The following is an 11,415-nucleotide window of genomic DNA, read 5'->3' as shown; positions in this document are numbered from 1 at the left end:
GAGTACTATCAGCACACCGGGCTGTCAGAGTCCATCTGTAGTGTGTGTTAGGTATGTGTGTGCGCACACACGTCTGTGTACCAGCCAAGTATCTAGAATGTAGAGGATTGTGTGTCATATCATGTGACTGAGTTTGGCTCTGTTTGGTGACCGTTTCCAGTCCAGTTTTCCATCTCCCTTGCCAGACCCCCCAAAGTCGCAGTGTGTATTCAAATTGAGTGAGAACTATGATTGAAACTCATTGCCACAGTGTGTAACGGTGTGTGTTTACGTCATAGGGCTTAGAGCCGCAGATAAGATTTACCACAGATAAGATTTACAGACGGAGAGAGGGAAGGAGGGAGGGACAGAGTGGTGTTACACTGCCATCTCGCTCACTTGCTCTCACTCAGGGACACAGATAGGCTGGTATACTGATTTTCTCTGCACTTACTCAGAGAAGCAACAGGGTCATGATGACCCAAAGCCTCCAGAATGGCTTCGCTCTGGACAACCACTACCTCCGGGATCTGAAGGGGCCTGTCCCTGTGCCCACTCAATATGCTCCGAGCATGGGTGTACACCGGGGGTCATGCCCTGTGGAGCCCCATAAGGACCAAGAGATCCAGAGGCATCGGTCTGCTCAGGCTGCTCCTCTCCTGGGCTCATGTCGTGTGCAAACCCCTGCACCTATGAATGTCCAGATGTGCCAGTCTATACAGCCATGCCATGCAGATCACCAAGGAGACCTGAGTGCTGGGCAGCTACTCAAATGGATGGACACAATCGCCTGCCTCGCTGGTCAGTATATAGTGTGTGTGTGTGTGTGTGTGTGTGCTGGTGCGCGCGCATGTGGCTGTATGTGTACGTGTGTGTCTTTGTGTCTGTCTCCATGCAAAGAAGACAGACAAGTAGACCATGTAAAGTTCATGGAAGCGTTACACTGCTATTCCCATCTGTATATGTATATTTTAAATATCAGGTGGAGAGTTTCCTCTGGTGTAAATGCTGAGCAAATGTTAACAATATAGAGACTAGGAACAGTTCAGAGTTCAGGAATAGAAACTGATTAGATGTCAGGGGTAGTGTCTGCCACCTCACACACACCCCCACACACACCACCTCAGTTACGCAAGTAGGGTGTGTGTGACAGAGCTGACCTTCAGTGGCCATTGCTGGACAGACAGGGTAACAGCAGTGCACTGACCCCTCACCTACTAACATACCCCTGTGTGTGTGTGTGTGTGTGTGTGTGTGTGTGTGTGTGTGTGTGTGTGTGTGTGTGTGTGTGTGTGTGTGTGCGCACAATAACACATTATAAGAGATTGGTGTTATCCACCATGAGGATGTTAAGGATTGGAATGTCACTGTAATTGTAGTTCGGGCCACAGTTGGAGAGATGAAACATAAATACTGTAAATATAAAGATTAACAATGTGAGATAACTGTGTGTGTGTGTGTGTGTGTGTCCCTTAGCTGAGCGTCATGCTGGGATGGCATGTGTCACACTATCCATGGACGACATCCAGTTTGAGGAGACTGGAAGGTACGAATCAACCAATCAGTCCATCAATCAATCAAATGCATGTAACGTTTTTAATATTTCTAATGTTGTTTGCAGGGTTGGTCAGGTGATCACCATCAAGTCCAAAGTCAACAGAGCGTTCACCACTAGTATGGAGGTAAGACCACACACACACACGCACCCGCACACACACACACACACATATGCACGCATGTACAAGTATTATATATATTTGAATGTATAATATAACAATTGTGTGTGTGTAGGTTGGAATCCGTGTGTCAGTGCAGGATGTGAGGGAACATGTGGAGAGGTTGGTATGTGTGGCCTACTCCACCTTTGTTGGAAAGCCAGCGGGACCACAGAAAGTGTTGTTGCGGCCGGTGGAGGATCTGTGTTCTGCAGAGGAGCAGCTGCAGCATTCTCTGGCCTCAGAGAGACGAAGACTTCGCCTTTACAATGAACAGACCTTCAGTACCTTGCTACAAGACTACCACACACTAGCCAACGGTCAGTCTCTCTGTATTTCTCGCTCTCTCTTTCTAGACCTCTCTCTTTCTCTCTCATTCTCTCTCTCGCTCCTCTCTCACATCTGTGTGTGTGTGTGTGTGTGTGTGTGTGTCAGCCTGGGATATTGTGTCCTAATCTGTATTGTTATCTTGACTTAGGTGATCTTGTTCTGAGAGGCACTATAATTGCCCCTTGAACTCATTTTCAATTGGCAAATATAAACAAATAAATACCTTTGTAGCTGAGAAAGAGGAGAGATAGAGTTTGTTTGGTACAGTGCTCTGATGGAAGGGGCTAAGAGTCAGCAAGAGGACAGAGAAAGACATCCACACTCACATACACACCAACACAAAGAGAAGAGCACACATATTTTTTTTCAGATCCACCGGGCACAAACTGGTTGAATCAACGTTGTTTCAACGTAATTTTTCAATGTGTTGTGACATGGAAAACATGTGGGGGAAAAAGTGTTTCTAAAAAGAGTAATCAATGTAATCAATCAGTGAGATTTCAACCACAGTATTATGTCATCATGGAAACCACATTTCAAAATACAAAAACCTTATTATGTTGAATTTGTACTTTTTAAACAATGTAAGATTTTGTAAGTTATAGCCACTATCCAGAAACAAAACTATAGGCTGGGCAGCACCTCCTACTGGAAAATGTATATATCTACAGCTACATGTTGGTCTCACATCCAAGGTATTAACTAAGCCCAGCTGTTAGATCTGTTACCAATGTGCTATCGTGAGAATGATTGTTGAAAGATCTCCACTTTAAAACAAAATAGATTCACGGTTACCATCAAAGTCATTCCAAAGGGTAGCTTTAACAGAGCAAATGAAATGTGACCATACTTTATCAATCATCAATGATGCTATGTAAGCCTATATAGCATTTACAAAGACATCAACAGGAAATGTTTGATTGATCCCAGTAATCAACTAAAAATAGACCATACAATAGACCTGGGGTTTCAAGCTTGATTTAAAATGTAGTGATATTGAATTGTGTTTGGTTGTCAACACAACCATATATCAACATTTGAAGGAGATGCATCTTCTGCTTGGATAGTTCCATCTGTACCACTGACTTAGTCTGGCTTTATTTCCAGTTTGTCTACAAACTAATAATTAATATGTTGGAGTCACGTCTCCATCTCAACCAAAAATCTAAGTTAGAGAATAGGACTAAATCAAATCAAACCATATTTGAAGTTCATTTAGAGTTTGATTTGATTTAGTCCTATTCTGTAACTTAGATTTTTGGTTGAGATGGAGACGTGACTCCAACATATAAATTATTAGTTTGTAGACCAATTTGTAAGTCGCTCTGGATAAGAGCGTCTGCCAAATGACTTAAATGTAAATGTAGACAAACTGGAATTAAAGCCAGAATAAGTCCGTGGTACAGATGGAACTATCCAAGCAGACGTTATATGTGTTGACAACCAAACATAATTCACGATCACTTTTTAAAATACAAGAAATAGTGTGTTAACTTGCTGATAAGTTAACACATGTTATATTAGATTCATGTCTCCAACTCAACCAAACATAACAGTGGCTCAGATGGAACTATCCAAGCAGACCTTATATGTGTTGACAACCAAACATAATTCACGATCACTTTTTAAAATACAAGAAATAGTGTGTTAACTTACTGATAAGTTAACACATGTTATATTAGATTCATGTCTCCAACTCAACCAAACATAACAATGGCTCAGATGGAACTATCCAAGCAGACGTTATATGTGTTGACAACCAAACATAATTCACGATCACTTTTTAAAATACAAGAAATAGTGTGTTAACTTGCTGATAAGTTAACACATGTTATATTAGATTCATGTCTCCAACTCAACCAAACATAACAGTGGCTCAGATGGAACTATCCAAGCAGATGTTATATGTGTTGACAACCAAACATAATTCACGATCACTTTTTAAAATACAAGAAATAGTGTGTTAACTTGCTGATAAGTTAACACATGTTATATTAGATTCATGTCTCCAACTCAACCAAACATAACAGTGGCTCAGATGGAACTATCCAAGCAGACGTTATATGTGTTGACAACCAAACTTAATTCACGATCACTTTTTAAAATACAAGAAATAGTGTGTTAACTTGCTGATAAGTTAACACATGTTATATTAGATTCATGTCTCCAACTCAACCAAACATAACAGTGGCTCAGATGGAACTATCCAAGCAGACGTTAGATGTGTTGACAACCAAACTTAATTCACGTTCACTTTTTAAAATACAAGAAATAGTGTGTTAACTTGCTGATAAGTTAACACATGTTATATTAAATTCATGTCTCCAACTCAACCAAACATAACAGTGGCTCAGATGGAACTATCCAAGCAGTAGATATGTATTTTTAATGTTGATATTTGGTTGCATTGTCAAATAAACACAATTCAATACTACTTTTGTAATAGAGCAAATAGCCTAAAGTTATGTAACATTCAACCTTAAAATGAGTAACACATCCATGGCCACATTGAGGTTACTATGACTATACATATCTTCTTATGTAATCATATAAGTCATGCAAGTTGAAGATAGCGGGTCTGTGGAGATCTTCACCATTTCTGTAATAATCTGCGCAATATCTCAAACAGCATTGATCACTGTCCACCATGATGTACTTTTAATGTAATCTCAACTGGAATCCAGGTAATTTGGTTTTGCTATTAGATGGAGTACAGTGATATCACATTAATCTGTTGAATAAATAAACTAAATATCTGACATTTTATTCCTAATTGAACTTTGCTGTTCTTTTAAATGGTTGAAAATGTAGTGATAACACATTGGAAGTTCAATAAACCTTTGGCTGTCTTTTTGAGTGATCAACATCTCAACCAAATATTACCAGCAGCCTACCACCCTGCATACCATTGCTGGCTTGCTTCTGAAGCTAAGCAGGGTTGGTCCTGGTCAGTTCCTGGATGGGAGACCAGATGCTGCTGGAAGTGGTGTTGGAGGGCCAGTAGGAGGTACTCTTTCCTCTGGTCTAAAAAAAAAATATCCCAATACCCCTACACACTGCCCTGTGTAGGGTGCTGTCTTTTGGATGGGATGATAAACGGGTGTCCTGACTCTCTGAGGTCATTAAAGATCCCATGGCACTTATCGTAAGAGTAGGGGTGTTAACCCCGGTGTCCTGGCTAAATTCCCAATCTGGCCCTCAAACCATCACGGTCACCTAATAATCCCCAGTTACAATTGGCTCATTCATCCCCTTCCTCTCCCCTGAAACTATTCCCCAGGTCGTTGCTGCAAATGAGAATGTGTTCTCAGTCAATTTACCTGGTAAAATAACAGATAAATAAATTACCCAATTATCCACGTTGAAATGACGCAGTGTGCCCAGTGGGTTATCTATGTGTAATGCTCTCTGTCAGAGCCACATGATGAAGCAACGTACATGTCTGTCTGAGGGCTATTGCTGAGTTGGTGATTAGTTGTTCTAGGTGTGTCATTGCAGCTCTTTTTAATCCCCATGTCTGTACGTGTTCCCCTCCATCAGGTAACTATTCCTCTCCGGGTGTGTGTAGCAGGAGAGACCCGCTGTCTGCTGTGTCCACAGAGTTCACGCGTGTAGAGAGCATCGAGCTGGTACTGCCTCCACATGCCAATCACCATGGCAACACCTTCGGAGGACAGATCATGGCCTGGATGGAGAACGCAGCCACAGTGGCAGCCAGGTAGAGACACACACACACACACACACACACGCACACACACACACATGCACACACACTACTAACCCTCTCTGTCTCTCTCTCTCCAGTCGTCTGTGTGGCTGCTTCCCCTCTCTGAGGTCTGTAGACATGTTCCGCTTCAGAGGGCCCTCCTCTGTAGGTGACAGACTAGTCTTTAAGGCTGTGGTCAACAACACATTTAACAACAGGTAACACTTCTAGTCATCTGTCTTCTTACCTTTCAGAAAATCGGATCCTATGGAAATGTAATTAGCACAGAATTTAAAATGTGTGTGCGCCTGTGTGTATAGTATCGAGGTAGGTGTCAGAGTGGAGGCCTATAACTGTGAGGAGTGGACCGCGAACAAACCGCGTCACATCAACAGTGCCTTCCTCATCTACCAGCTAGCGAACACACCTGGTGACGTACCTGCCTTCCCCCAAGTCACATACACCACCCAGGACGGGGAGAGAAGATATCTGTCTGCCATTGTCAGGAAGAGAATACGCATGGCTAGAAAGCACATCCTATCCTGTAAGGAGGAGGCTCCTCTCTCTGTCCCCTGGGACAAAAGCAACCAGGTACTACAGCCATGTAATGAACATGACACTACCAGCAACCATTGTTCTTGCCACATTGCTGCCATGCAGTGGTGTAAAGTACTTAAGTAAAAATACTTTAAAGTACTACTTAAGTATTTTTGATTACTTTTACTTCACTACATTCCTAAAGAAAATAATGTACTTTTTACTCCATACATTTTTCCTAACACACAAAAGTACTCGTTACATTTTGAATGCTGAGCAGGACAGGATTATTGTATTTTGAAGGGAACATCCCTGGTCATCCCTACTGCCTCTGATCTGGCATACTCACTAAACACAAATGCTTTGTTTGTAAAGGATGTTAGAGTGTGCCATCTGGCTATCTGTAAATTACTCTGGTTTGCTAAATATAAGGAATTTGAAATAATTTATACTTTTACTTTTGATACTTACGTATATTTAAAACCAAATACTTTTAGACTTTTACTCAAGTAGTATTTTACTTGTTGACTTTCACTTTTCATTTTCTATTAAGGTATCTTTACTTCTACTCAAGTATGACAATTGAGAACTTTTTCTACCACAGCTGCAATGCCAGATGACAAGTTGTTTGAAGCTGAGATACACTCATTATTTCTCAGCTGACTGTCTCTCTCTCCTATCACCCCCTGCAGGTGTATCTGGGCTATAACAATGTAGCAGCTCTGACTGTACTGGCTGGGAAACAAGACTGGGAAGCCAGCAGCATCAGTGACAGAGTAAGAAACACACACATGCATGAACGGAGGCATTATATGGCAATTTTGTAAAGGAGATTCTCTGTCCTTTTTGGAGTTGGACACCATTTTGCTTTCACGTTGTCTTTTCTCTGTTGTATGTTTGTGTATCCAGGTCGCTGTGTATGTCCATGAGGAGGTGGAGCTGCTTTGTGTCCAAGTTCAGATGGAGGTCATGACCTCTGCCCTCCATGCCTTCACCTTACTGGCTGACCTCACGCTGCGACCTCTTTGGGACAAACACTACCTGTAAGTATGACCAACACAGAGCTTTATATTCATTAAACTAACTAAACCTTTAACCTCTCACACCCCCTTCTTTCTGTAGGAGCTGTGAGGAGGTGGAGAGGGCGGATGAGGAAGAGACAGTATATCATATTAAATGCCCCCCCATCAATGGAGGCAAGAGCCGTGACTTTGTGTTCCTGCTATCGAAGAGGCAGCCCTGCAAAGACGGGTAAGGTTTCCTTCAGAATATTGTTTGTGTGTGTGTGTGTGTTCCTGTCTTCTACAGGGGTGATGGTTATGTGTTCATTCTGATTTCTGTAACTATATGTGTGTTTCTTCTACAGTGACCCCTATGTGGTGGCCCTGAGGTCGGTAACTGTGACAACAGTTCCCCCTGTGGAGGGTTTCCTCCGTAGCGAGGCCAAGTGTGCCGGTTTCCTCATCCACAGCCTGGGACTCAACAGCTGCAAGGTGAGGCAGACGCACCAACACACTGACTGCCTACGACACTCCCTTGGACCTCTGTGTCGTCTTGCTTTGTATGATTTTGTTTTGGCTTTCTCATTTGCCTAGTTGACATACACTACCTTTTCATCAAGGTCTATTCCCATCTCGTGATGGGAAGTTTGGCTCATTTTACTGACTTTGATCTTTTTGAGTCGTTCAGTTAAAAGAACAAATCTTTAAACTAATTTTGTTCATTTGATTAAGTAATACCCAGTGCATGCAAGACCCCCTACCGGCGAACAATGAACTGAAACCTTGAGTCATGACTCTACAAGCCTCTCAGAGTCATATCTCATTCACCAAAAAAGGCTTATTGGCGCTGTCATTTGTGACAGCCTTGCAAAATTGTGATTTAAACTATGTACATGTGATTGCTAGTCATACATATACGATTATTCCTTGATTCCTTTGAAACAAGGTCTAGTTGCGGCCACAACAGGACTAGATTGTGAATGATTCTTGGTGTCATGCAACTGCTTGACTGCACAGTCCATTAACTCCTACAGTCCCACCCCTGACACACGGCAGAGGCCATTAACTCCTACAGTCCCACCCCTGACACACGGCAGAGGCCATTAACTCCTACAGTCCCACCCCTGACACACGGCAGAGGCCATTAACTCCTACAGTCCCACCCCTGACACACGGCAGAGTCCATTAACTCCTACAGTCCCACCCCTGACACACAGCAGAGTCCATTAACTCCTACAGTCCCACCCCTGACACACGGCAGTCCATTAACTCCTACAGTCCCACCCCTGACACACGGCACAGGCCATTAACTCCTACAGTCCCACCCCTGACACACGGCAGAGGCCATTAACTCCTACAGTCCCACCCCTGACACACGGCAGAGTCCATTAACTCCTACAGTCCCACCCCTGACACACAGCAGAGTCCATTAACTCCTACAGTCCCACCCCTGACACACGGCACAGGCCATTAACTCCTACAGTCCCACCCCTGACACACGGCAGAGGCCATTAACTCCTACAGTCCCACCCCTGACACACGGCAGAGTCCATTAACTCCTACAGTCCCACCCCTGACACACAGCAGAGTCCATTAACTCCTACAGTCCCACCCCTGACACACGGCAGAGTCCATTAACTCCTACAGTCCCACCCCTGACACACGGCAGAGTCCATTAACTCCTACAGTCCCACCCCTGACACACGGCAGAGTCCATTAACTCCTACAGTCCCACCCCTGACACCGGCACATTTTGGACTTCTAACCCCTTTAAAACATTGTGTGTTTGAGCTACAGACTTCTTGGTTGGATTTGTCTATTAGTCTGTGTGATTAACGGAGGCTGAGTTAGAGAGGTGTTTGTGAGACGAGGGCAGATTCTGAAGGGACCAGGGCCAGGACATTTAACAAAAACGTCTGTAGAGTCCGAATGGTTTGCGCTACAAACTATTAAAAGCTATCTATGAAAACCTGAGACTCTCACGGACACACATGTTTTGCTCTATGACTCACAGAAGCCACACAAGAGTAGAAGGTAAGGGGTTCCTCTATGTAGAAGATCATAGGAAATCCCAAGACATATCAAATAAAATATAATCAAAGTTTATTTGTCACGTGCGCCGAATACAACAGGTCCTTTTTGTCCTAGACTTGGCACTCCGGTACCGCTTGCCATGCGGTAGTAGAGAGAACAGTCTATGACTAGGGTGGCTGGGGTCTTTGACAATTTTTACCCTCTGTAGTGCCTTGCGGTCGGAGGCCGAGCAATTGCCGTACCAGGCAGTGATGCAACCAGTCAGCATGCTCTCGATGTTGCAGCTGTAGAACCTTTGAGGAACTGAGGACTCATGCCAAATCTTTTTAGTTTCCTGAGGGGGAATAGGTTTTGTCGTGCCCTCTTCACGACTGTCTTGGTGTGTTTGGACCATTCTAGTTTGTTGGTGATGTGGATACCGAGGAACTTGAAGCTCTCAAACTGCTCCAGTACAGCCACGTCGATGAGAATGGGGGCGTGCTCGATCTTCCTTTTTCCTGTAGTCCACAATCATCTCCTTAGTCTTGGTTACGTTGAGGGATAGGTTGTTATTCTGGCACCACCCGGCCAGGTCTCTGACCTCCTCTCTATAGGCTGTCTCGTTATTGTCGGTGATCAGGCCTACCACTGTTGTGTCGTCTGCAAACTTAATGATGGTGTTGGAGTCGTGCCTGGCCATGCAGTTGTAGGTGAACAGAGAGTACAGGAGGGGTCTGAGCACGCACCCTTGGGGAGCTCTAGTGTTGAGGATCAGCGTGGCAGATGTGTTGCTACCTACCCTCACCACCTAGTGTCTATAATACTGCAATAAGCTCACATAGTTGTCACTCACTAGTAGGATCTTCACTTCCCACAGAGCAAACCATCTGTACTTACAACATTCTTATAAATGCTTTTTTTGTCTGGTTTTTTTTCTTTGGCGGATCTTATTTTTTTAAATGGACATTTGTCAATAAAATTCATGAATGCAACTGTTTTTTCCAATTGGGTTCTACTTGTAGCCCTAGTTTCCTGAACAGAAAATGGTGAAACAATTCATTGTGAGGCTAAATATAAAGTCATGCAGATAAATGAAAGTCATTTAAATGAAATTTCTTCTAGGGTTAATACGCACAGTATAATAACTTGTTAGCTTTCATCATATCTTCAGTAGCCCTCCATAGATCTCACTATACATCAAATGTGTTAACACCAGGTGTCTAATTTTGTGTTCCAGGTGTGTTACTACAACCAGGTGACGTCAGGTGTTTTGCCGTATGTAGCAGGTAACCTGGCAGGCTGGTCCAAGTCTATGGAAGAGACGGCTAGCGCATGTACCACCTTCCTGGAGAGAGACCTCATCACTACCCTCTACTGACTCACACACGAAGCATGAGTCTATGATGGTGAACTGACACAGCAGCACATATTCTAACAATACAGAACTGTCCATGGCTGCTAATACAGGTGTTACATTTACAGTTACCCAAAATGTATTTGTGACGTTTCTGTAACAATTCAGAGCAAATTTAGCTCATGTATGTGGTGTAGGTCTTATTTAATTAATTTTTCTATAAATATTTCAGATGTTGATGCGAGTAATGTACAGTGACATAATGATACTCATAATGACAAAACCTATTCTGTAAATAACAAATAAAAGCTATATGTTTGACCGTAGATTTTTGTCTTTGACAGCTGGGGATGGAAGAGATAGGATACATCACTAAACAGGAAACCTATAACAAAGAGGGCTACCAGACAAACACATCTTTAGATACAGGAGAGGATAGAGGGACTGTTTAACTCCTCCTTTATTAAAAGGAAATTCATCATATACGAAATAAATTCATAATATCAGTTGAACTTATCATATCATTCACATAGATCCAACACACCTCTCCTTCTCCTGTGACATCAGACCATGGAACTACTTGGGCTGCTCAAGAATGTTTTGGGGAAAATGTGTCGTTCAGTACAAGCCATTACTGAACATGGCAAATGTTTAATTGAACTGAACACACCCCTGTTAGCTGGCACACCACAGTCTCCAGTCTAATATAGTCTAGTCCCTCCATGTGAATCATATACATTCCAAAAATGGTGTCCACGGTGTGAGAACACAGACCTCTTT

At 43.1% G+C, this 11,415-nt stretch overlaps 1 protein-coding gene across 1 annotated transcript; it reads left to right on the top strand.

The window, feature by feature from the left end:
- The first annotated feature begins 346 nt into the window (after positions 1-346).
- On the top strand, positions 347-10,956 carry LOC135518122 (acetyl-coenzyme A thioesterase-like). The gene is made up of 12 exons (XM_064943032.1): positions 347-780; positions 1,456-1,525; positions 1,601-1,661; positions 1,771-2,014; positions 5,565-5,742; positions 5,829-5,948; positions 6,051-6,321; positions 6,960-7,043; positions 7,177-7,310; positions 7,390-7,518; positions 7,634-7,760; positions 10,519-10,956. The coding sequence occupies exons 1-12, from the start codon at positions 453-455 to the stop codon at positions 10,657-10,659; spliced, it is 1,887 nt and encodes a 628-aa protein (XP_064799104.1). The 5' UTR covers positions 347-452; the 3' UTR covers positions 10,660-10,956.
- The last annotated feature ends 459 nt before the right edge of the window (positions 10,957-11,415 follow it).

Source organism: Oncorhynchus masou, chromosome 28 (assembly GCF_036934945.1).
Source record: "Oncorhynchus masou masou isolate Uvic2021 chromosome 28, UVic_Omas_1.1, whole genome shotgun sequence".
Classification (NCBI taxonomy): domain Eukaryota; kingdom Metazoa; phylum Chordata; class Actinopteri; order Salmoniformes; family Salmonidae; genus Oncorhynchus; species Oncorhynchus masou.
Note: the sequence above shows the minus strand (reverse complement) of the source record. Positions and strands in the feature narration are given on the sequence as shown.

Excerpts from the sequence above, each read along its gene's own strand:
- LOC135518122 (XM_064943032.1), top strand. The coding sequence starts at position 453 with ATGATGACCCAAAGCCTCCAGAATGGCTTCGCTCTGGACAACCACTAC. Across the intron at positions 6,322-6,959 it reads CCTGGGACAAAAGCAACCAG|GTGTATCTGGGCTATAACAA; the intron begins GTACTACAGCCA and ends CACCCCCTGCAG. Across the intron at positions 7,761-10,518 it reads TGGGACTCAACAGCTGCAAG|GTGTGTTACTACAACCAGGT; the intron begins GTGAGGCAGACG and ends TTTGTGTTCCAG.